Here is a 25,338-nt window from a genome sequence, read left to right as displayed (position 1 = left end):
CGAGTCTCCGACCAGGAACTCACGGATGAACAGGTCTGTGATCAGAAGTTTGTCTTGATAGATTAGATAGATAAATAGTACAAAGCTGGGAGCTGCAGTGAGAGCATGGAACCTGCAGCAGAACTCCATCCGCTCCATCCTCTGTGTGTGTGTCATCAGCAGTTGTGCGTCTTATTTCAGAAACAGCTTCAGTCTGGAGGAAACCAGGTGAGTGCGTCTCCAGCATGTCGTCCGCTGCCTGCGACCTCTGCAGAGTGATGCATGCAGACACAGAGCTGCAGCAGTGTCCCTGCAGGCTGCAGGAGGTCCTAACGTCACGAGCTGCTGCGGGACGCTTCTGTCTGTAACGCTGACGCATGTTAGAGACGTGTCGGGTGATGTCAGAGCGGCAGAGCAGCACCTGATTCTGTTGCAATGGTCTTTATATATATTTATCCTCAGTCACTGATGGTCAGACCTAGCTGCATGTTTTTACTGCACGCCCGCTGCATGGACTGTAACTGTAAGAACACTGTGTGAGAACACTGTGTGAGAACACTGTGTGTAAGAACACTGTGTGAGAACACTGTGTGAGAACACTGTGTAAGAACACACTGTGTGAGAACACACTGTGTGAGAACACTGTGTGAGAACACTGTGTGAGAACACTGTGTAAGAACACACTGTGTGAGAACACTGTGTAAGAACACACTGTGTGAGAACACTGTGTGAGAACACTGTGTAAGAACACACTGTGTGAGAACACTGTGTGAGAACACTGTGTAAGAACACACTGTGTGAGAACACTGTGTAAGAACACACTGTGTGAGAACACTGTGTGAGAACACTGTGTAAGAACACACTGTGTGAGAACACTGTGTAAGAACACACTGTGTGAGAACACTGTGTGAGAACACTGTGTAAGAACACTGTGTAAGAACACACTGTGTGAGAACACTGTGTGTAAGAACACTGTGTAAGAACACTGTGTAAGAACACACTGTGTGAGAACACTGTGTAAGAACACTGAGAACACTGTGTAAGAACACACTGTGTGAGAACACTGTGTAAGAACACTGTGTGAGAACACTGTGTAAGAACACACTGTGTGAGAACACTGTGTGAGAATACTATGTGAGAACACTGTGTGTAAGAACACTGTGTAAGAACACTGTGTGTAAGAACACTGTGTGAGAACACTGTGTAAGAACACTGTGTGAGAACACTGTGTAAGAACACACTGTGTGAGAACACTGTGTAAGAACACTGTGTGAGAACACTGTGTAAGAACACACTGTGTGAGAACACTGTGTGAGAACACACTGTGTAAGAACACTGTGTGAGAACACTGTGTAAGAACACTGTGTAAGAACACACTGTGTGAGAACACTGTGTGAGAACACTGTGTGAGAACACTGTGTGTAAGAACACACTGTGTGAGAACACTGTGTGAGAACACTGTGTAAGAACACTGTGTGAGAACACTGTGTGAGAACACTGTGTAAGAACACACTGTGTGAGAACACTGTGTGAGAACACTGTGTAAGAACACTGTGTGTGAACTCGGTGGAAATGGACCGAGCCGCTGACGCTCTCTGTTCACACCAGAAACCCGTCCAAGCGGGGGGAGTCTTTCGGCATCAGCAGGATCGGCAGCAAAATCAAAGGTGTGTTCAAGAGCACCACCATGGAGGGCGCCCTGCTGCCACCCAGCACCATCAATGACATCGACGACGACACGGTGAGAGCGGCCTGCCATGGTGACCCCCATGTTAAATTAGCCACTGAAGTGTAGTGGATAATCCTACATGTGTCCTTGTAGGTGGAGGAGGCGACCGTCGTCATGGAGGATGACTCCCCCGCAGAGCCGGTGAGCATGGCGGGCACTCAGAGGAACCTGTCAGCCTGGACCATCACCATCCCGTACATCGACCTGTACGAGGACGAGATCAAGAGGGAGCGGGTCCCCGTCTTCTGCATCGACGTGGAGCGCAACGACAGGAAGGAAGGTGAGATAAGAAACCAGTGTCTGTGCAAAGATGGAGGAAGATGGAGGAAGATGGAGTCACATGACCAACATTCAGAGAGTTCTGTCTGACCTGTACACACACGTGTCTCTGCTGGTAGACATGGTGTGTGTGTGTGTGTCTGTGTGTGTGTGTGTGTGTGTGTCTGTGTGTGTGTGTGTGTGTGTGTGTGTGTGTGTCTGTGTGTGTGTGTGTGTGTGTGTGTCTGTGTGTGTGTGTGTGTCTGTGTGTGTGTGTCTGTGTGTGTTTGTGTGTGTGTGTCTCTGTGTGTGTGTGTGTCTCTGTGTGTGTGTCTGTGTGTGTGTCTGTCTCAGTGTGTGTGTGTCTGCGTGTGTGTGTGTGTCTGTGTGTGTGTGTGTGTGTGTGTCTGTCTGTGTGTGTGTCTGTCTGTGTGTGTCTGTGTGTGTCTGTGTGTGTGTGTGTGTGTCTGTGTGTGTCTGTGTGTGTGTCTGTGTGGTGTGTGTGTGTCTGTGTGTGTGTCTGTCTGTGTCTGTCTGTGTCTGTCTGTGTGTGTCTGTGTGTGTGTGTGTCTGTGTGTGTCTGTGTGTGTCTGTGTGTGTGTGTGTCTGTGTGTGTCTGTCTGTGTCTGTCTGTGTGTGTGTCTCTGTGTGTCTGTCTGTGTGTGTGTCTGTCTCAGTGTGTGTGTGTCTGTGTCTGTGTGTGTGTGTGTGTGTGTGTCTGTCTGTGTGTGTCTGTGTGTGTCTGTGTGTGTGTGTGTGTGTCTGTCTGTGTGTGTGTCTGTCTGTGTGTGTCTGTGTGTGTCTGTGTGTGTGTCTGTGTGTGTGTGTGTGTGTGTCTGTCTGTGTGTGTGTCTGTCTGTGTGTGTCTGTGTGTGTGTGTGTGTGTGTCTGTCTGTGTGTGTGTCTGTCTCAGTGTGTGTGTGTCTGTGTCTGTGTGTGTGTGTGTGTGTGTCTGTCTGTGTGTGTCTGTGTGTGTGTGTGTCTGTCTGTGTGTGTGTGTCTGTCTGTGTGTGTCTGTGTGTGTGTCTGTGTGTGTGTGTGTCTGTCTGTGTGTGTGTCTGTCTGTGTGTGTCTGTGTGTGTCTGTGCGTGTGTGTGCGTCTGTGTGTGTGTCTGTCTGTGTGTGTCTGTGTGTGTCTGTGCGTGTGTGTGCGTCTGTGTGCGTCTGTGTGTGTCTGTGTGTGTGTGTCTGTGTGTGTGTCTGTCTGTGTGTGTCTGTGTGTGTCTGTGTGTGTCTGTGTGTGTATGTGTGTCTGTGCGTGTGTGTGTGTCTGTGTGTGTCTGTGTGTGGGGGACCAGAGGCTGCAGACACACTGAGAATCTGTCCCTCTCCGCTCACAGTTGGTCATGAGGCTGAGAAGTGGTCTGTGTACAGGAGATATCTGGAGTTCTACGTCCTGGAGTCAAAGCTCACTGAGTTCCACGGTAACACACGTTTGTCTGTGTTCCAGTGACGGCTGAGTTTACAGAATGTTAACCCTTCGGTTTCCTTCTCTGTCTTCAGGCACGTTTGCAGACGCACAGCTTCCCTCCAAAAGAATCATTGGACCAAAGAATTACGAGTTTCTTGAGTCAAAGAGGGAAGAATTTGAGGAATATTTACAGGTAATCCACCCTGACAGCGGTCAGATTATTCATCCTTATGATGCTCAGTGATTCCTCAGTCCCTGCGACCTCTGCAACGAACTGACCCTCGACAACAACACAACACAACACAACACAACACAGCCGGCTGACAGGCAGAGCTATGTGTGTGTGTCTTTGTTGTCGCTGCTTTAAGAATGGTTACTGTCAGTGATCCTGATTTCATCTGCATTGTATGTGTGTGTGTGTGTCTGTGTGTGTGTGTGTGTCTGTGTGTGTGTGCGCAGAGACTCCTGCTGCACCCAGAGCTCAGTAACAGTCAGCTGCTGGCAGACTTCCTGTCCCCTCACAGCATGGAGTCTCAGTTCTTGGACCGGATGCTGCCTGATGTCAACCTGGGTACGTGCACTCCGTCTGTCCTCAGCTGTTATTTATATGAGTGGACAGGTTGACGCTGTGTGTGTCTGTCTGTGTGTTCTGTGCAGACAGACACACACAGTGATCATGCAGCGATGAGCCAGTGAACGGAAGTTTGGGCCTGAAACATCAAATGTCAGAATACACTTATTGATTAATCATGGATGATCAATCGATGATGGAAACTATATCAGACTGCAGCGTTAGGATTTACACCTTCCACATGTCATTTAAATCAAATCCAGCTCATTGAGACAGTTTGAGTCTGGAAGACAACGTCGGGTTACATAATGTGTGAACATCATCCTGATCCAACTTTTATCCATGTGGTTTAAATGTGTCCTGCAGGATCCACAGCACATGAACTCCGGTCTTTTTAAAGCTGCACTCACATGTTTCCTGTTTTTTTTTTCACAGGGAAAATTTTCAAGTCTGTTCCAGGAAAGCTGATAAAGGAGGTGCGACCCCGCCCGCTTCATTTGTTGTGTTTGTTTGGTTCTTCTGGCTGCATTCTGACGTGTCCCCAGGCGGGACACAAGTGTTCGGGCTACAGTGGAGTGGGTAGAAAACAGAGCTGTATAAATATGCTGCTTCTATTCAGAAAAAATGAAAACCCACGAGCCGCGGTCAGGATGAGGAAATGTGTGGGGTGCTCGGTTAACCTGTTGTTCCTGTTGTTGGGGGTTTTGTAGCGACACTCTGAATCGTGTTGTTTGTGTCCGTGCTGCAGAAGGGACAGAACCTGGAGCCCTTCATCCAGTCCTTCTTCAACTCCTGCGAGTCGCCCAAACCCAAACCGAGCCGACCCGAGCTGACCATCCTCAGCCCCTCAGCTGAGAACAACAAGCGGGTCAGACGACAAACACACACACACATCTCACATTGTCTCACACACAGTGAGCAGAAACCCACTGCTCTGGATCAGAGGAGGAGTTTCCTGTCTGACAGTCCAAACATGGGTTCATCCTCAGCTGAGAATAGTCCCAACCTTCACAGTGTTGATCAGGAAGTTCCTCCTGCAGCCATGTTTGATTCTCTGTCCCGCCCTCTCTCACCTGCAGCTCTTCACCAACCTGTTCAAGAACAACGCCAACCTGTCGGACGGCTCAGAGCGCAAACACAAACACAACCTCTTCATGGACATGGTCACTGTGGACGGCATGTACGACTACATGATGTATGTCGGTGAGTGACGGCGGGCGTCCTCCGGTCCTGCAGCTCGCCGCCCTGACGTCTCGTCAGGATTACCTGCTGAATGTCTTCTTGAATGTGGAGCCAGGTTGTGTAAATTGTAAACGTGCCGTCCTCTGCAGCGTCTCAGTGTGTGTCTGTGTCTGGGTTCACAGGTCGGGTGGTGTTCCGCGTACCGGACTGGCTGCATCACGTCCTGGCGGCTGGAAGGATCCTGTTCAAGAGCACGTTTGAAGCCTACATGGACCAGTACATGCAGTCCAAACTGGAGCAGATCCTCCAGGAGCACCGCACGGTGTCCCTCATCACGCAGCTCAGAGGTAGGACCAGGCCGGCGGGGCTCAAACCGCTGATGATCGACAGGCGGCTTCAGCTCCGGGTGCTTCCTCTTGCAGACGCTGTTTTCTGTGAGAGCAGCGAGGAGCGGACGGCCGAGGACAAACAGAGCCGAGCCAAGCGGACCTTCGAGGAGATGATGAAGTATCTACCAGGTCAGTGCATCCACTGCACTGCTCATCGTTATTAACAGACATCAAGTCAATGTCCCACACATGTCAAACTGATTGCAGACTTTGTGGGGAAAGTCATCGGTGAGGAGGGGAAACACGAGGGCGTCCAGCTGCTGTTCGACTGTCTGCAGCAGCCGCTCCTCAACAAGCAGGTAAACAGGAGCCGCTCTGTTTCTGTTAGTTCACGATGCGGCCACAGGGGGCGCTGTTTGTGAGCTTTGAGGACTTCAGCAGTGAAGTAACAGTGTGATGTCTCCGTGCAGTGACTCACAGCGAGTTTTTCTCTCCTGCTCAGATGACGTACGTCCTGCTGGACATCGCTGTGCTGGAACTTTTTCCTGAACTCAGCAAGGTAAACAAGTGACAGCAGAGAATGCAAAGAGGCCATACAGGAAGTGGCTGATCTGAGAAAGAATCCAGCATACAGGCACAGAAACTTACAGATGTTTGTGTTTCCTCAGCAAGGAGGGAAGGAGCTGCTCATCGTGTGACGACACACCGTCGTGCAGTTTCCAAAGCTCCGAGACCTTCACTACATTCCAATGTACAGCAATGCACCAAATAAACACATGTATTTATTGACATCACCGCAGAGTCTGCGTCTCGTCTGTGACAGGAGTCCACTTCAGGTTCACGTGAGCCGAGGTCTAGTCGGAGAAAACGTGTGTGTTCTCTGAAAAATCGGCTCTGATGAGATGAGTTGTTTTTTCCTTCAGACACAGAGGAGTGCAGACTTTCTGGAGTCTGGGCTCACTTCAGAGGTTCAGTTCCTGGAAGCGCCTCACTTACAGAAACACTGATGTAACACTGATGGAGGTTCTGCCCCCTGAATCTTAATGTGCCTGTTTTCCTGCTGCCAGCTGTGTCGGCGCTCAGTGCAGCCACACAGAAGGACCTTTCCGTCATTAGCAGGCGGCGAGCGTCGTCGTTCGGGGGAACCCTCACACAGAGGAGGCCCTGTTCGCCTGACACGATTTCAGAGAGCAGATCCAGAGCCAAGAGCACTGAGGAGGAGGAGGAGGAGACTCCTGAAGGCTGGCAGACACAGAGAGACTCACATCCATGAGAAACAAATCCAGGTCTGGAAGAACAGGTCCTGTCTGAGGTCAGGCAGGTCTTCTGAAGCTGTGACTGTACCAGGCTCCTTATTTCTGCTGAAAATAAGATGGAAGCTTATTGACTCACTGTTGGTGCCAGCCACCAGTGGACGCTGGAGGAACTGCAGTTGCAGTCACTTCCTGTTTAGCTTTATGTCTTAGCCTCAGGGTTGCTGCCTGAGTTGTGTGGTCATCGAGACTTATAAAGGAGTCCTTTTCTGGCGTGTTCACGGTGATTGTGGCTGTTGAGGAACTACAGGGATACAACATGATGAAGGGTGTTCTCTTGAGAGGAGAACATAAAGTTATCAAAGAGCTCCATCGGTTTGCAGCATGAGAAAATGAGCTCGTTATCTCAAGATAAACAAATAAATTGAAGTGATTTTAGCCGAAGCACTAAAATCCAGACGCTACAGCTGCCTTCACTTCAGAGTGTTTACACACAGTCAGAAACGATCAGCGTTGTTTAATGTGGAGGAATAATGTGAATATTCTGGAGTCAAAGTGCTCCTTCAGCCTGACGCGAGGTCAGAGCCTCAGTGAAGAGTCGTCTTCAGAGGTTTATACAGCACTTCAGTTCTTACTGCTGTGGAGACATCAGCTGCTCTGAGCTCATTCAGCTTCATGATCAAAACAAACTTTTTCATTTTTGCTTGTGTATGTTCTTCTCTATGTCAGAGAGATGTTTGGTCATAAAAATGACTGTAATTGAGATGTTGACCAGGCGATGGCGCTACATGCAAAGTCGGCAGATAATTCAGAGCTATTATTCAACGTTTAATGACGGCAGTATACATAATGTCTGTTTACATATTTGATGCTAGAACATAGGTCTGAGCCAAAGTGATAGCAGGAAATAAACCCACAGCCTGGACATACAGAGAGGGGCTGGGTCAGCGGAGCTGCTGGGGAGCTGACTCAGACCAGACATCTGGTTAGAATCTCCTCTGGACGCCTCCCTGGGGAGGTGTTCCGAGCATGGCAACTGGCAGATTGATGACAGGAGGGAGGAGATTATATGTCCTAGCTGGCATGGGAACGCCTCAGTATGAGCCGGAGGAGGGGAGGTCTGGGAGGAGGGGAGGTCTGGGAGGAGGGGAGGTCTGGGAGGAGGGGAGGTCTGCGATTCCCTGCTAAGGCTGCTCTGTGATCCGGGTACGAGGGGAAAATGGAGGTCTGGATGTAATGAACTCACAGATATATGTCATAAAACATGTTACTGAACACGTGCGAAACTTTCAGAACACTGAAAAACAGAAACGTCCGCCCTGATTAAACACAGACAAGAAGCCCTCTAGTGGTCATTAGAGGAACTGCACCCCCCCACCCCCAGCTTCAGTACTCGGCTATATTGAGTCCAAACGTTTGGTGTTTAAAATGTTTTTTTTCACATGCAGTTTATAAAATCTGGTTAAAAAAAGTTCGTGTGAGACGTTAAAACTTGCAGCAGCAGTGACATTAGTAAAACCAGCGGAGCCGTCTGGAGTCCGGAAGCTGAGTTGTAGATTTTGATGCGTCCTTCAACAGATGGATAAACTCGCTTCCTCTGTGCGATGAAGCTTGATACGACAGAGATGTCCAGATCACCTGAACACAAGACAAGACACAACAAGTTACAGCCAGTGTTTCCGAGCGCGTCAAACACGTGAACCGGCGTGACGCCTCACCGCTGTTGTGTTTGATCATCTCGTCCTTGATCACAGAGAAATTGTCCCCACCCTGCACCAAGTAGGATGGAAGCACCACTTTGTAAACCGTCTCATCCTGGACCAGCTCGTAGCGAGGGACCCGGCAGTTGGTGCAGAGGATGCTGAGGCTTCTCACACGCTGGCCCGGAGGTTTGGAGACATCGAACTCAACATGGAAGCCTGACAGAGGAGACCTCATCAGTCCAAATCCTCCTCACCACCTTCTACCACTTTTGATTTAAACCAGAACCAGGACAGAACATTGGAGAACAGTCTGGAGTGTCTGTGTAGTGACACTCAGGACCTGATTGGTTTACATTAGCTCATGTTAGACGCCCATTAGTCACCACAGTGAACCAAAGCATAGCACCGACCAGCCAGCGCGCTCCCCTGACACAGGGTGGATCTGTGAGACGGGACATACCAGACACCTGCAGGAACTCTCCGGTGCTTTGTCCGTATCGTGCCACTGAGTGTTCGAAGACTTTCCTCAGCGTGGACCCCTTCAGATGCACCAGGTCGAAGGTTCCTCCAAAAGGTAGGACGGAGATCAGGTCCTCCATCGTGATGGAGCCTGCAGACAACAGAAGCATGTTTGGTCTGAGAGCTCATTACTGAGCTAGCCGGCCTTTTCCTGCTCATGATGTTTGAGGCCTCACCATTCCTGGTGCGTTCGTCGATGGACGTCCGAATACCGCCTCCGTTAAGGATGCAGGCACTGACGTGGTTCCACTGGATTTCATCGCTGACGCGGATGTTGTTGTCGAGCTGGAGAGTACAAACATGCACAGGTTCATTCAGCTCTGCAGCTCAAAGCATCGGGTGGATTTAAACATCAGAGTTCCAGGTTCAGACTGGAGGAAAGCCACAAACATAAAAGCAGAAATCAACTGTGATGTCACGTGTAGGACCTTCATTTCTTTAAAGACTCACCATGGCGTCGCAGAGGAGGTTTCCCAGGTTACACTCACGAAAGCGGCACTCCTGCGCCGTCCCGTTCAGGAACACCAGAGTCTTCCCCACGACCTGAGTCGAGTAGTTGGCCAGACTTTTTTTCCATTCGTTCACCTGAGCGAGGACGCGTGGATCTGAACCAGACACCATTTAGAAGGAAAAGTTAACGTCTTTCTGCACAAACACAGGATCACAGGACGTGACCAGGGTGTGTTTACCCTGCTGGATGCTGCTGTCCAGCAGGATGGGGTTTCCCGTCGCGGTCACTACGTTTCCAGCCTGGTCGAAGGTCACCTTCAGGCGACCCAGATATTTTCCGAAGGCATAGGCCTGGACGACGGGGACCTGCCGGCCGTCCTCTGACCCCACCATGAAGGGATAAGGACCAGCTGGGGCCTCAGTGGAAGGAGGACTTCCTGAAAATAAGAAGGACAAAGAAAAAGAAAATAAAACAGCAGCCAAAGGATGAAGAGTTCATCCTCTGAACGTCTTCATTCTCCAAGAATAATCCACACCCACAAGACTCAGTGAAAACAGAAAGTCCTCAGCAGCCATCAGGACGCCATGATGGAGTCACTGTGAGCAGCAGTCACATGACCAACACTCAGAGAGTCTCTGTCTGAACTGCAGCTTCCTGCAGCTGATCTCTGTCTGCAGACAGGACGGAGCAGTGACCGATGGTTGCTGTGGTCGTAGATTCTTGGCCTCTTGCCTCTTTACAAGGGGAAACTCTGAGTCTGATGTTGGTGGTGAGTGCACTGTGACTGTGTACAGAGTGAGCTCGCTGTCTTCTGTAAATAGCTCTGTGAAGATGTATATAAATGCAGACAGGAAGTGTGCAGCTCAGACCACAGAGCTGTTTTCCTCACTCTTACGTGAGTCAACAAACCTTAAAATCAAACTGTTTAATGAGCCTGAGTGTGTGTGTGTGTGTGTGTGTGTGTGTGTGTGTGTGTGAGGCTTTTTCTTTCACTTTCAGTGAAATGTGTTTCAGTGAAATGAACTGAATTATAGTTATATAAGTCATGTGTTTTACTTTGAAAGCTTTCAGGAAGTCCTATTTCACTGTTGTTTCCATAGTAACCACATGTTGTTCCTGTTAAGAGTCAGCCCTGTGACCTGCTTGTCAGCTCTGATCGCCCGCTGTGCCTACCTGTGTACAGGAACGTGTTGGAGTGTCCGCCGATGACCACGTCGACTCCACTGACCTTCCTGGCGATCTCCTGGTCCACGGTGAAGCCGGAGTGGCCCAGGGCGATGATCTTATTGACCCCCAGCTTCTGAAGCTTGTCGACCTGCTGCTGCACGGCGCTCACCTCGTCCTCAAACTGCAGGTGAGGTCCTGTGGACAAATGTCAGTGGGTGACAGGGACACCGACAGACATGACTCCAGGCTGAGTGACAGGAGCGTCACAGAAAGCGCCTCGCTCCACTCACCGGGTCTGGAGAGAGCCGGAGTTTCCCGCGAGGTGTATCCCACCACGCCCACACTCTGACCATCGACAGTGAATATCTTATACGGTAAATAGCTGCTGCTGAACTTGGGCAGACTTTTGTCCGCCTTGATGTTGGCACTGAGAACGGGACACTTGATGTTCTCCATGAACGGCTTCATGAGTCCGTCCACGCCGTTGTCAAACTCGTGATTTCCAAAAACCTGTCAAACACACAAAAAGACACTTAGTAAGATAAACTCCAGCTGGTCTGTCATCACATGAGTTCTTCTGCAGGAACCAGGTCTAGATTTAGTTTGATGAAGGTGTGATTCAATCAAGCAGCAACCTGCCTGAATACAGAAACATATGGAAGTGACCACTAGAGGTTTGTATGTGGATTAACAGGGAGTTCAGGCGGACTGAGACGCTGCGTCCTGCACTGCATCAGGCTGGTGTTGGGCAGCACACGCTGTGCTGGAGCTTCATACTGATCTTCTTTCACGGTTGTATTATACTTCCAACTGCTGGGTTGGTCCTAAGCGGCAGCCTCCAGGGCTCAGGCTTGGAGTTTTGGTTGTGACGCTGCCAACATGGCGACGGGCCATGCCTCATGCCCCACCGAGCCTTTAAAACAGCCCTTCAGAAACAATCCGGTGACGTGATGGAGGCTCTGTCCACAGTCTATAGTGTCTGTGGTCGGTACCTGAAAATCTGCGGGGCGGGGCTTAATGCTGATTGGACAGCATGTTCCTGTCCGCATGTATGCTGATGATGCACACGTTTATCATAAAGTGCTGTCTGAGCTCAGCTTGTCTGCTGTAAGTCAGAGGTCAAACAGCTGATCCATCACAACACTGCTGCTGCACTCAGGCTAATGAAAGCCCGCTGCAGCCTTCAGACCTGGAGACCAGGTTTCTATGGAGACGAGGGCTGTTTCTGATGATTGAGCTTCATTCCACTTCATTAAAACTTAAATGAATCCGTTGTTTAGGAAAATGACTGAGCCAACAGTTATCATCACACACACACAGACTGCTGCTGTATCCTACACTCATGTGCAGCCATAGTTACTGACTGGTTGTAGGTTCAACTATCAAAGAAAGTAATCACGCTCCTCACTCTGACTCCCAGCACTGTTACAGGTCCCAGCTGCTGCTGGAGTCAGAGGAGAAGACTCCCTACCATGGCATCGTAGTCCAGCATGTTCATGAAGTGCGCCGCCTCGGCCCCCTCGTAGATGTTGAACCAGACTGTCCCCTGGAACTGGTCTCCGGCGTCCAGCAGCAGCACGTTGCTCTCGGTGTCGCGGATCTTCTGGATCATCGTGGCTCTCCGCGCCACGCCGGCGAAGCAGCCGCTGCCGCCGCATTTCCCAGAGTGAACGCTGGTCTCCTCCACGCGGGCGTGCACGTCGTTGGTGTGGAGAAGGACCAGGTCCCATGCCGCGGAGGTGGACACGGAGAATCCCAGCAGGAGCAGGAGGCGAAGGGGGGCTCTGTGGAAGAGCCGAGGCAGGGCGCGGGGCTCGGGACGCACCGCTTCCATCTCCCCGCTGCGCGCACTGACGCTGGAGCAGCGCCCGGAGCCTGACGCGTCTCCTCCTGCAGCCCGACGCGCTGCTGGGCGGCCCCCTCCGCCCTGCTCTGAATGGCCCATAAATGTCTGTAGGAGTAGAAAGTACAGACTACAGAGACCACAGAGACCACAGAGGGGGGAGCGCGCCTGGAAGGAGGAAGAGGAGGAGGAGGAGGAAGAGGAGGAGGAGGCCATCACAGGGAGGACTGCATTCTTTTCCTCTTTGATGTCTCCCTCATCTGACTTTGGACACATTTATCAGCTGAGCTGTGTTGATGTGGAGACATGGAGACAAGAAAAAGTGAAGACAACCCCGTCAGAAGGGGCAGCAGCAGGAGGGTGGAGCCGGTCTGAGGGTGGAGCCGGTCTGCGGGTTTAAAGGACTAAAACCACCTGCATAAACAGTGAAGACCTCTGAGTACTGTCCCATAAAAAGGACCCAGGGGTAATAAAACTACACACTGTGAACCACTAGAGGGAGCAGTGAGTCAGCCTGCCATAAGTCTAACCACAGAAGAAGAGCCATCACCATATATGTATATAACTGGTGTTATGACTGATTCTGTTTTCATCCGTCTGTCTTCAGGCTCAGTGAGCAGCTGACTGGGGTCAGTCAGGGTGTGTGAGTGTGTGTGTGTCCGCTGGCTGACCCACACACACACACACACACACACACCCTGCGGAGCGGAGTCACCTGTGAGAGTTAACACCTTTAACTCCTGCTGGGTTTGCTGCAGGCTGCTCTGTGTGTGCAGATACGCCTGTTTGAATAACCTGCTCCTGTGGCCTGAAGCTTTAATCTTGTGGAAACACGGAGCAGGAAGCTCTCATTATTCCGGGCTGCTCCAGAACCTGTCTGTATAATTTGAGCGGCTGGAGTTTGGTTGGTTTCGGGTGTCTGCAGTTATTCTTACATTCTATGAGCCTGTGTTGTTTTTGTGACTCTTCGGTCTGAGCGGATGGACACTCCCATCAGATCACTCTGTGACTAAAACATGACACTAAGATAAACAGTGAGCTACTGTCAATGAGCTAATTATGGGATACATGGTCGAACAGCTGTAATAATAACACTAAAAGCTACTTATCATTTTTGGGCCTTATAGGACTCCATTCATTCTGAGCTGTCTCCAGAGCGCCCCCTATGGGACAGGACAAAGAATAACTTAATAATAAACCAAGTTGTAAAAACAGTGTTCACCACACGCTGCAGACAGTCTTCAGTCACCAGAGGGCAGCAGAGTGCAGTGCTGGCAGGTCCTGATGAGTCCTGTGTGTCTTATTAATGAACACAGTTTTTATTGATCCTTCCAGCTTCAGCAGTGTTGACCTGTGAGGACGAAGAGGAGGAGGAGGAGGAGGAGCTGATTACCATCATGACTCCTACCTGAGGCGCAGACTGCCACACAGTTCACACGTCATTTAAAACGTCCGTTCATGCATCAGACTGGTTTTATTTATTGTTTCTGTTTTCATTTTCAAACTAAAGATAATGTTAAAAATATAAACATAAACTTCAGACTCAACAAAGACAGGCTGACAGACACATTTTAAATGCATCAATCTGAGTCAGATAAAAGATAATACCTCATATATTCATGCCTGAGCAGAGTACCCCAGCTGTACGATGGGTGAGATGGAGCCATCAAACAAACCTGACGCTTCACTGAAAGTGACAAATGTGGAGCTGAGGGCGGCAGAGGAAAGGTCAGAGGCTCAGGCCGACCACCCAGAAGGCTGTGAGATGAATGAGGCTGCTGTCAGCCTGGCAGAGACACGCGGAGCTGGTCCTCTGCTTCTAATGTCTGATCAATACCACTGATTCACCCCAACGCCCTCTGTCAGACCCACACCAGAGGAAGATGACAGAGGCTCAGTCTGAGGCAGGTTCAGCACCACTGTTCAACAGCAGAGGGCAGCGCAGCGCCACAGAGCTGCAGAACAACAAGCACACAGGACTGTGTGTGTGTGTGTGTGTGTGTGGTCATGGTAAGTCTGTTTTTCGGGTTATCCTGGACGTTTTGGAACAGTTTGTGTCTCTTTGTGGCTCTGACCCAGAAGGCCGATGAGATCTTGATGATCAGTGTGTGTGTGTGTTTATTTTAGGAACTTATTTTCTTTCTGTCTTGGTGATTGTAGGAGCATCAGACATGAACATGGCGTTTGGTCTGAAGTGATCTCTGCACTGATGGAAACATGAAGCTGACGCCTGCTCTGACCAGGCGCTGCGTGCTTCAGCTCATGATGAGTCTGTGAACAGTCTGAAGTGTTTGGACATCTTGAACATGTCGTTCAGGAAACTTTCAGCAGGTTAACCCTCACTGTATGTGCATACAGCAGCCTTTAACCAGGAGGACACACACACACACACACACACACACACACACACACTGCTCTCCACTGTCAGCCAGCCTGTGGGAAACACTGTAGTCACTGTGATGTTTGGAAAGCTGTTTATATTTAACAGCCTTGTGAGTTTAATATTGCACCAGTGAAGCTGAATGTTTCATATTGTTTGTGCTTGTGTTCATGTCTGTTTTCATTTTCCTCATCAGTATGTGTGTGTGTGTGAGTGTGTGAGTCTGCTTGTGGTCATCTTATGTGTGTTTGTGGTGAGCGTGACTTTGAACTAGTGTTGATACTTTACCCTGCGCTCAGCCTTTTATCAATAAAGGTGATTATATTCTTTGACATTTGAGAGGATTTCATGTGTCTGTGGTGGACAGCTCAGGACCATCTGCTGCTCAGTGTGGCAAAGACGAAGAAGAAGGAGCTGGTTGTGGACCTGAGGAGGACAAAGACTCAGGTGGCTCCTGTCTCCATCGGGGGGGCAGAGTGTGGACACGGTGGAGGGTTATAAATAGCTGGGAGTGTTTCTGGACAACAGCCTGGACTAAGAATTACTGAAGCCCTCTACAAGAAGGGCCAGAGCCGCCCTGTGTTCTGAGGAGGCCCCGGTCCTTCGACATCTGCAGGACCAGACCGATCCTGAGCCGCAGGAGCTCGTTCCTTCCTGTGGCCGTCACACTGTCCAACTCCTCCCTCTGAGAGCATCTGATCCAACACACGGCCTGATTCATTGTATCCATGCTGGATGATATGCTGTTATATTTTACTGCAGATATACCACCTGAAGTTTCACTTTATTTTATATTTCTAACGTGTTATTATTTATCATCTTTATAGTTTTATCCTTTAAGTTTCCTTTTATTCACTTAATTAACAATAGTTTTCTTGTGAGGCAACAATAATTAACAATAAAATAGACATAAATAAACATTTAGTCATTTTAAACACGTGACCCGCTGACCTGTCAGTATCCGGGTACTTCTAATGGCGGCCCTTCAGCGGCGCTGTTAGCTTCGCCCGTTAGCCACACTCCAGCTGTTCGCTTCATGTATGGGGACACTGAGGAGGACAGCCGGCGGTCCATGGAGAATGAGGAGGGCCAGTTAACGGGTGATTCACCGGCTGTGTAACACGTTTTGTAAACTGATCACCAGCACAAACAGAGGTTGTGTTGTTGTAGCTGTTTATCTAGCCGTGTAGCTAGCTCCGTTAGCTGTAGCTGGCTGTAGTGTTTTGGTTTTAACGTCAAGTTTAACGCGTGATGTGGATTTAAGGAGCAGCTTGGCTTCTCACCAGCGCCGGCAGACTAACACGGGGTCCGCTGACGTTTTGTGTGCGTGTTGTGGTCATTGTGCCAGTTTGTGGATGGGTTGTGTTTGTTGTTGTGTCTGTTTATTGTCGTTTTGTGTCCGTCAGTGTGGCTCTGTGTGTCGGGTTAGCCTTCTCTGTGTTTTAGCTGCCCTGCTTCAACCTATGGAATGAAAAATGACTTCAATCACTGACTTTTGTGGCACTTTTATGTCAGTTTGTGGTCATTTCTGTGGAGTCGTTTTGTGTCTGTTTTATAGTTACAGCAGAGATGATCAGAGATATTCTAAAGTCTGTATTTGTTGGATGTGTGTTTGTGTGTGTTGAGTCTTATAATGGTCTGGGTTCTGAGAATGACAGCAGTGATGTTTGTGACTTCCTGAAGCTGTCGGAGCGGGTCGAGCAGAGTGGTTCTTCATGAAAGTGAAAGTGGCCCTGGCAGTGGCTGTAATAAAAACCAGGCCCCGGGGTATGAGTGGGCGAGAGCACGCCGAGGCTCAGGCCTGCACGCTGCGGCGCCAAGATGAAAGCTGGAAGGAGAGAGCCCAGGGGCTGCAGCAGGAGGTGCTGAGGCTGCGACAGGAGATGCTCGTCGCCAAGGTGACGTCAAACGCAAAGAGCGTCTCGGAGGCAGCAGGTAGGCCTGTCTACATGTGTGTGGGTCACTGAAAGTCAGAGGATCTTCCTGCTTCTGTTGCTTCTGTTGCTGTTTCAACCTTGAACAGACTCAGAATAATTCATTTAGTGAAACTGAGCTCCCGTCATAAAGACGCACAAACAAGGAGTGCGCCTTTGCTGATGCCTTTAGTCTGAGTGGAGGATATCTCAAGGGTAAGTGCGATCTGTCAGGAGTCTGAGGAGGAGCTCCGACGCTGCGAGATTATCACACACACACTGCTCCTGTTCCTGCCCCGAAAGAAGAGGCACCAGAGAATGTAGGAGTGTACAGATAAGAACAGTAAGAGCACACACTGAAGCCACAGAAGCAGCTGAAAGACCTTCATCTTCTTCAATGAAGTGATTAATCACAGTCAGTTTATATAGAAACATGAACACAGTAATTAGACTTTGGGCACTCTGTGTGTGTTCCTCCTGTCACGTGTCCAGTGTGGGCTCAGGGCTCACTGTTCTGCTCCTCTCTGGAAACAGCACAGTGATCTTTAGAAGCAGAGGGAGCTCAGTCAGTGGAGTGTTCATCATTCATTCTTGTGGTTGTATCCAGATGCAGCTCTGCAGCCTGTTTCTGCTCCACATCTTCCAGGTAACCACGACAGAATGGACGATAATTCTCAGGATTTGTTCGGACCAGAAAGTGCAGAACCCCCTGGAGACAGCGGTTCCGAGACTCCTGACCTCCTGCTGCAGGACTCTGAGCCTTCTGCCTCTGTCCCTCTGCCGCCGCCTCCCTCCAGCCTCTGCAGACGTGCATGTGAAGATGTGCTGTTCCCTCATGTGCAGTTCCTCCAGTCACTGTGTGCCCTGCACCAGGTATCAGGGACCAGCAGAGGCCTGGAGGCCCTGTGGTTCAGCCCTGATGGGGACGCCAGCTCGGTGTTGGCTGACACGTTGTACCAGCTGCTGCACTCTGTGGTGGTATCCTGCAGGGATCCTCCTCCTCCTCCTCACCGCCTCATGCTGCAGGCCTGCCGGGCCGCAGCCCGGGCCATGGACCTCTTCTGCTCTCAGAGGCTGCCGTCTGTGGAGTTCGTGAGGCGGGTGGAGGAACCACTGAGGGAGCTGACTGGGATGCTGCTACACGGGCACCAGCAAAGCAGGGTGAGTGGGGGGAGGCGGGTGTGTGTCCCACGGTGATGTCTCACCACTGTCCCCTGGGTTAATATGAGAGAAAGAGTTAATGTGTTCCCCTGAACAAGCTTTAATGTAACCCAGTCTCCCATGAGCGTCCTTAAAGTTTGATAATATTTTATTACTTTTATTGATGTTTGTGTAAAAATATGTGTTGACTCAGCGTAATGGATTCTTCAGCAGCAGCTTATGGAAAATTAAAAAATGAATCATTGCTCTGAAAAGTGTAAAAACATTTCCTGTAACAATACTGTCTTGAGATTTAAAAGCAGCTCTAAATAGGATGCAGATTATTTTGGTTTGTTTCATCGTCTAATCCGTAGGATTATAAAATGAAACAGACGCTGCAGATTCACTGAACATTTTGCAAAGCAGGTCTGAACAGTGTCAGCTGGTCATTCACCAGGAGAGTCCACTAAAGTCGGGGTCCATGGAGAATGAGGAGGGCCGGTTAACGGGTGATTCACCGGCTGTGTAGCACGTTTTGTAAACTGATCACAGCACAGTGAATCAATGGTTAAACAGAGAGGTTGTGTTGTAGTAGCTAGCCGTGTAGCTAGCTCCGTTAGCTGTAGCTGGCTGTAGTTTTTGGTTTTTAACGTCAAGTTTAACGTGTGATGTGGATTTAAGGAGCAGCTTGGCTTCTCATCAGCGCCTGCAGACTAACACGGGTTAAATGTAGCAACAGCGTGCAGCTAGCTCGGCCGGTTGCAGCCGTTCACTCCTCAGCAGCGGGACGTTTGTCCTGCTTTTATGTCGCTGACGTTTTGTGTGCGTGTTGTGGTCATTGTGCGTTAGTGGATGGGCTGTTTGTTGTTGTATCTGTTTATGGTCGTTGTGTGTCTGGTTAGCCTTCTGCTTCAGCCTATGAAACAGACGCTGCAGAGATGATGCTCTGGTTTCTCATTGTTCTGGCTCTAAAAGTTATTTCTCATGTAAATGATGGACACTTTGGGCGGTCCTGATTCAGACAGTGCTCTGACTGAAGCCATAATGACCTTCTGGATGTGATTCAGTATAGACTGTGCTTTGAATATTACAATGCGGGGGTGCAGCGCTATATGTTATGAGCGCTAACCTTCTTTCAAAGCTCAGCCAGTCCATAAAGAGTAAAACTGCCTTCACGGCCCACTCGCCGCCTCACACATGCTACTGTCATGACAGGGCCTGGCAGCTGGGAAACGGAGATGAAAGTGAGCCTGAGCTGACGACGGTGAAATGATCCCATCTGGTTCTCACTGAGCGTTCAGAGGAAATGGATTACCCGGCTAAGATGGCTGCAGGCAATTTCCTGCCTCTCTGTTTGTCGGGGCTATTGGTGGAGAAACCGGGAGTTTTCTTGTGTGGCAGCAGAGAGATGTTTAGCAGTTGTCGTCTAAACTGATGATAGTGGTGAGGAGGGCAGAAAATAATTTATATTTAATGAGGACTTCCATTAACACAGCATCAATCTGTCTCTGAGAGACCTGAATACAGACAGACAGGATGAGAGGAGTCCCCTCAGCTGTGCTCCTGGTTGCACTGGACAGACGTTATTGTTATAACTGAAGCAGGTTTCTATCATTTTAAAGGAACACAGTCACAAGCTCACAGTTCAGCTTCATGCCAGTCAGAGTTCAGAATGTGTGTTATCAGCGCGCTCTGCAGCATGAAGTCCTGCTCCGCTACACCAACAGCTCCATCATGGCTGCAAGCAGAGAGAACTCAGAGTAACACAGTTATTCAGACAGAAATCAGAAAAACAACAAAACAAGAGCTCAACATGTTACAGATAACGTTACAGCCTCCTCAGACCAGTCTGTGGAAAGCTGCAGATCAGCAAATACTCAGCTTCACGTCCTCTCGGTGGTTTTAAATCTGACATGCAAACACATGTGCTGCACATGTTTTATGAATGGTCTGACCTTCGCTGCACAGAAGCCCACCACGCTTTGCATTTTCTGTGTGCAGCAGATTTCTATAAGAAAAGGAATTAACATTCTTTTTAAGTTCCTCTATAAGGACTGTGAGGATGGCTGTTAATGAACGGCCCATCGCTCTGCCAGTCAGACTGATTGTTCAAGACAATGCAGAGACGATGGGGAGGTCAGAGATGAAGGGCAGGGGAAGCAGCTCCCGACACGATCAGGGAGGAATACCAGCACTGTGACACCATATAACACAGTCTGACGCCTCAGCAATCCATTCAACACGCTGCTCACAAGCAATCTGATGTTTTTAGTGTGACAACATTCTCATGTAGCACTGAGTGGATTTCCAGGATGAAGGGGCGATGGGACATGATGAAGAGGTTCGCCTCAGGCTAAGCTGTGGTGTCGGATATTGTGGGAACAATTCATGATATTGATATTAAATTTAGAACAAGCACAGCATTTCTTCATCCTGTGTTACCTCGGCTAACAAACAGCCTCCTGTGTTTGTGTCCCTCCTGTGAGAGGAGCTCAGAGCTGCAGAGGTCTGAGCCTCCGTGAGTGTGCTGATCAGAGGGAGGGTGGGTGTCCACATAATTACACTTGTGTAACTCTTCTTAATGTGACATGCCATTTCTGCCCACAAAGGAGAGCTGCTGAGTGTAGCATGGTGTGTGTATACATGAATCGCAGGGCTTTGAAATGAGGCTGTGGAGGTGGAGGGGCGAGGTGCAGGTGTGCAGCATGAGTTTCCTGTTGTTCTGCTTCATTCACATGCAGGAGAGGTTCTAATACATCTCACTGTGCATACAAGCCCGAGGGGATTTATTCCTTTAACCTTCATTTTTCTCAGTGTGACCACAGATGTTTAAATCCTCACCACTGACCCGCCGGCTGTAAAACACAGCAGTGATTAGAAAGTAAAATTGTTCTGCTTAATTATTTTGTAGATTCACTTTGTGCAAGTGTTGGTGTGTGGCAGCAGGTTGGAGCAGAATGTTAAGCAGCTGTAATCAGACGTGGTTTTTAAAGCTGACTGAGGATTTCATGGCCGGAGCTAGGAGGAGGTTCACACAGCTCTGTCACATGCTCGAGCAGGTGATGTTTCTGCTCATCAAATATCTTCACACAGTTTTAGAGGCAAGAACGGAGTGCAAACAAAAGTGACAGAATATTGTGTAGAACTGCATTTGTGGGTTCAATCATCACTGCTGGACTGTGCTGGCTCAGTCGTTGAGAGATTCTTTGTGGGACTTTTGTTTCCAGAGTTTCCTATTTTTTTTTTTTCCACTCAGGTTCTTTCAATATAAGCCAGATTTTTCTTTGTTATTTTGCGACTCCATGTGATTTAGCCCCTGTTCACACTGGAGAATCCAGCCAGAGTAGGATGAATCCAGATCGCCTTTAAGCTGGATACGTTCAGACCTATTTTCAAATCTGTCTATCACACACGCGTCTCTGGGCTCAATCCAGCTTAACCCGGCTTGTTTGTTGTCCTCCAAACCACTAGGTGGCCGCTGTAGGACCGCGTGTGCGTTTTTTGTCCTGTGTCGCGCGTTGTTTTTTTTTTTTTTTCCAGTTCAAAAGGCAGTTTGTTCCTTTGTAGTCCTGTGGAAAATAAACTCGGGGCAAAGCTGTCGTAGTTCGACGGTTGTTTACACTGTCCCCGTAAACCGGAAGTATCACATTTGCGTTCAGACCTGAGCCACATTTGAGCCAATCCGGCTCGAGATCCGGATTCATCCAGATTCACGTTGTTCAGACAGAGAAAAAAAACTATCCAGATATATCCAGATATGGCCCGAATCCCGCTCTAGCTGGATTTTGTTTCCCCAGTGTGAAGAAAGTCAACATTTGATGAGTGTGAGGACAGAGGGGACATCCAGACTAGATCATTTGCACTCCACTGAATCCCTTGTGTGAAATTGTGCTCTTACTGTAGGGCAGCTGCCATCTCTGCTCTAAAGTCAGGAGTCAACTGTCTCAATCAGAGTCTGCTGGAAGTGTCATAAGATGCTTTCACTCACTGAGCGTTCCATCTCGAGCTGTAATGCGGCGGCGGTCCTGCCTCCTCCTGAGAAGAGACCTCTTTCTCCTCTCTGAAAGCTCCTGCTGGGGTTGTTACCTTCCAGGAGCAGGGAGAGATTGGACAAGATGAAGAGCCCAGACGATGAAATTGCAAATCCTGTTCCCAAGCGATGTCATTCAAATGTCACCATGCTGCAGACATATTTCACGTAATAACCTTTCAGAGAGGAGAACAGTTTAGTGTCTGGCAGCCTTCATCTTCACCGTGTCGTCCTTTTTGTCTGCTGGAGGAACTTTTATTACCTTCCTGTATATTGGATCCAGCTCAGCTCGTGTGTTTCAGCCCAAACACAATGCTGGAGTACTCCCTTTATCGCTCTATTAATTCAGAGCAGCCTCTCGCTGTGTGTGTCTGTAAAAACATGAAGGATGGGATTAGAAGTTACATAAAACTCAGGCGTGGATGTGCAGTCGCTTTTCTTTAGTACTAAACAAAGAAATGATCCCAGCTACCCTCCATGCACCAAGTGCTTCCTTTGGAAAAGGTTGCCTCTGACATGATTAATCTGGTAATGGATGGACTGTGGAGGGTTGTGTGTTGTAAGGAGGACTGGCTGCTCTCTGACAGTAACGCTGGATATCTTTAAAGATGTGTCTTTGGACTGAAAAAAGAGCTCTTAAATTTAAGCTCCGGACAACATCAGTGATCCATTTATTAAGCTGAATATATGTATCTTCACCAGTTTGACTCTGGTTGATGTTCTCGATGTTTTATTCTGTCTTTCTAAACCTCAGCTGCAGGCTGCACTGACGGAGTACCTGGTGGAGCTGGGGGGCAGCAGCGTGTCAAAGTCCTTTCTCATTCATCACATCCTCTCTGAGATCAGCACCCTGGCCGATCGGCTCTGGCAGGCCTTCCAGGTAAACACTCACATTTCACCATCACCCTCCACCTCCTCTTCTTCCTCCTCCTCTTCTTCTCTTTTGTTTCTCTGGTTAGTTTTATTTTCACAAACAGAGCTGAACCCATGTTGAGTCTCTCTTTCTTCTGAGCGTGTGCTTTAAATGGACGGTTCAGTGTAGACGGTGTTACAGGCTGCTGACATTTTTCAGTCTGTGTAAACAGAGTTTGAAGCACCGTGAGATTATGAGTCTGTTTTTCCTGCTCTTTGTTTACCTCTCTCCCACTGACTCTCTTTCTCTGCCTCATGCACATTTTCTTCCACCGCGGAGCTGTGAGTCTTTATGCAAGGCTTGAGCTGTAAACACTTTGCCCTATTGACTCGCCGCCATGGTCACTTCTAAACTGCCATGATCGATACTGCGTCCCAGCAGTTTCCTGTCTGCCACACATTCAAACGCCTCTCCGCGGCTTTGGTCACCGTGAGTCACAGGTCAGGCAGGAGCAGCGGCCGGCCGGCCTGCTTCCTGTGAAAGGCAGACCTGAGTGTGGAGCCGCCGGGGGTCCTTCCAAATGGAAACGAATAAAGAAAGAAAAGGATACAGATGATTCCCCCCTCCGTCCCTCCTGCTGAGCTTCCCTCCCACTCAGCAGGGTCGGTCATGCTCAGCTGTGCCTGTTTTTCTCCTCCTCTCGAGTCAGGCGATGCCAAAAAGAGAATTTTATCAGCACGGTGTTTTGGTGCGCTAAGTTGAACCCGCTGCTCACTGGAGATGTTGACATTGCAGAACGGCCTTGGGCTGCCGTGGAGCTTTTGTCTCCGGCAAACTAGCAGCAATCCCAGAGTCAATCTTCCACCAACTGTCAGCTGCTCCGACATCCTCCTCCGAGCACTCAGCTGTAATTGGAAACATAAACGCCTGTAGACCTGTTAATGTGCCGGTTTGACATTTCAAAGCACGCAGGCCGCGTTCAGCGTGTCCACCCACATCACTCGTCCTCGTCCTTTCAAGGGACAACCAGATGGCCTTTGAAGTGCGTTTGAAGACGGAGCTGCAGGGTTCAGTCTCTCGGGGGGGGGGGGGGCCACATCTACATTTCCATTAACATTTTTATGCACTTGGCTCATCCCGAGACTCGGCGTGACTGACAATCCATCCATGCCACTGCTGAACCTTCCATTCTTAAATAACCACCAGCTGATGCATAATGTGTGTCGGGGGCCGCTGGTCGCAGTAAAATATACCCAGAGGTCACGTCGACGTGGCACAGGGGGTTAATCGGATTACTACACATACTGTTCATAGTGAGTGTAGCTGCTCAGCCTGCTGCTGTGGTTTCAGACAAGATTTAGTAAGTAGTACATTTAGTAAAACAAGATTTAGTAAAACTTGTAAGAGCAGCTCAGAAGACATGTACCCAGCTGCACTTGCTCACATGTAACGGCCTCTCTACTGTGCGACTTTTATCAATGATGCACTATGCGACGTGAATCTAATAAACTCTGGTACGACGTCAAGTTCGATGTGTGCAGATTGTACGAAGACCATTCACTGAATCGCAGGCGATCGCAGGTTTGCGACGTACGTCATCATGTGAGGAGGAGGAGGAGGTGGATGCAGAGTGACAGGTCGTAGCAGCTGAATTTGATCTCAGCTTGTGTTTGGTCACAAGAAGCTGACAACAGCGTGAGCTCACACTGACTGAACATGTGACAGGAGGGAAAACACAGACACTGGTTGGGGGTCGCAGGGTTGAAGTTGACACAATTGAGGCTTTTACATCCGAGCTGGACGTATCTCTCTTCCTCCTGCTTTGCTTGGACTGTAGCTGAAATCACAGATTTGCCCGTTAGGCAGGCGTACATTAACCAGCACACTGTCTGACACACTGTGTCTGAGTGTAAAGAGCTTCATGGGGTGGAGCTGCACTTTAAATAAGTTGTCAGGTCACGAGCATCAGGCTGATGAACTGACAGGCGCACACTGTGTGGCGTGCTGCGAGCAGATTGTCCCCATCTGTCCTGGGACTGCGAGCTGACTCAGGCCTTTGTGTTCCAGAGGTGGCGAGGACAGGCGATGATGGCTGAAGGGCTGCGTGTCATGTTCACACATCATCAACCTTATTTGCTCGTTATTGCTCACATCACAGAGGTGCAGACCTGAACGGTCGCTCGGGGTGTTTGTCTGGAAACATGAACTGAAGACATTAAGTTAATGGGCTAGCTGCTAGTCTGCTGCTGGGTCTTTGTTTTCCAACTACAAAGCTTCATGCAGTACATTCTGATTGGCTGCAATGCCTGCTCATCATATAGTATTGTATCGCTGCTCGTTTCACAAGGTTTAACCACGGATGTGTCGTTAATCTGAGCTGAAGGTGGCTCGCTCTCTGTGCTACAACAGGCCAGGGCCTTGGTTGTTTCATCCTGTTTGTTTTCAGTGGATCTGTGTCCCATCCACTAACATGGAGGAGGTGGGGATAAGACCTGTACTACAGCCAGCCAGCAGGGGGCGACCCAGGCGTTTTGGCCTCACTTTTGGGGAACTGTCATGGCGTCCATTTCTATATGCAGTCTCTGTTTTAAACTAGGGATGGACAACGATCAGGTTTTTTTGCCCTC

General features: G+C 49.3%; 3 protein-coding genes across 9 annotated transcripts in view; 2 read left to right on the top strand and 1 right to left on the bottom strand.

Annotated features, from left to right (window-relative positions):
• LOC114428425 (sorting nexin-14-like) overlaps positions 1–6,253 on the top strand; it is an 11,595-nt gene extending 5,342 nt beyond the window's left edge. For 2 of the 5 annotated variants that reach the window (XM_028396819.1, XM_028396818.1), the window contains exons 16-30: positions 1–33; positions 181–207; positions 1,588–1,720; positions 1,802–1,988; positions 3,307–3,390; positions 3,470–3,570; positions 3,837–3,948; positions 4,384–4,424; positions 4,697–4,816; positions 5,028–5,151; positions 5,313–5,477; positions 5,553–5,648; positions 5,727–5,818; positions 5,962–6,018; positions 6,128–6,253. The exon at positions 1–33 is cut by the window's left edge and continues 26 nt beyond it. In XM_028396819.1, coding sequence (XP_028252620.1) covers positions 1–33; positions 181–207; positions 1,588–1,720; positions 1,802–1,988; positions 3,307–3,390; positions 3,470–3,570; positions 3,837–3,948; positions 4,384–4,424; positions 4,697–4,816; positions 5,028–5,151; positions 5,313–5,477; positions 5,553–5,648; positions 5,727–5,818; positions 5,962–6,018; positions 6,128–6,157 — 1,402 coding nt within the window. In that variant the 3' untranslated portion in view covers positions 6,158–6,253. The remainder of the gene's footprint in view (positions 34–180; positions 208–1,587; positions 1,721–1,801; positions 1,989–3,306; positions 3,391–3,469; positions 3,571–3,836; positions 3,949–4,383; positions 4,425–4,696; positions 4,817–5,027; positions 5,152–5,312; positions 5,478–5,552; positions 5,649–5,726; positions 5,819–5,961; positions 6,019–6,127) is intronic. The other 3 variants (XM_028396823.1, XM_028396822.1, XM_028396820.1) reach the window with 2 other exon arrangements.
• A 1,281-nt stretch (positions 6,254–7,534) lies between these two features.
• Positions 7,535–12,716, bottom strand: LOC114428432 (5'-nucleotidase-like). Its single transcript, XM_028396835.1, has 9 exons — positions 12,024–12,716; positions 10,843–11,062; positions 10,559–10,747; positions 9,624–9,821; positions 9,385–9,539; positions 9,111–9,219; positions 8,876–9,025; positions 8,431–8,631; positions 7,535–8,350 (listed from the first exon to the last, which is right to left on the bottom strand). The coding sequence occupies exons 1-9, from the start codon at positions 12,669–12,671 to the stop codon at positions 8,175–8,177; spliced, it is 2,046 nt and encodes a 681-aa protein (XP_028252636.1). The 5' UTR covers positions 12,672–12,716; the 3' UTR covers positions 7,535–8,174.
• Positions 12,717–15,742: 3,026 nt separating this feature from the next.
• mei4 (meiosis-specific, MEI4 homolog (S. cerevisiae)) overlaps positions 15,743–25,338 on the top strand; it is a 49,745-nt gene continuing 40,149 nt past the window's right edge. For 2 of the 3 annotated variants that reach the window (XM_028396871.1, XM_028396872.1), the window contains exons 1-4: positions 15,743–15,875; positions 16,459–16,710; positions 17,335–17,849; positions 22,613–22,738. In XM_028396871.1, the coding sequence (XP_028252672.1) occupies positions 15,812–15,875; positions 16,459–16,710; positions 17,335–17,849; positions 22,613–22,738 (957 nt within the window). In that variant the 5' untranslated portion in view covers positions 15,743–15,811. Of the gene's footprint in view, positions 15,931–16,458; positions 16,711–17,334; positions 17,850–22,612; positions 22,739–25,338 lie in introns of all 3 variants that reach the window. The other variant, XM_028396873.1, reaches the window with a different exon arrangement.

Source organism: Parambassis ranga, chromosome 24 (genome assembly GCF_900634625.1).
Source record: "Parambassis ranga chromosome 24, fParRan2.1, whole genome shotgun sequence".
NCBI lineage: Eukaryota > Metazoa > Chordata > Actinopteri > Ambassidae > Parambassis > Parambassis ranga.
Note: the sequence above shows the minus strand (reverse complement) of the source record. Positions and strands in the feature narration are given on the sequence as shown.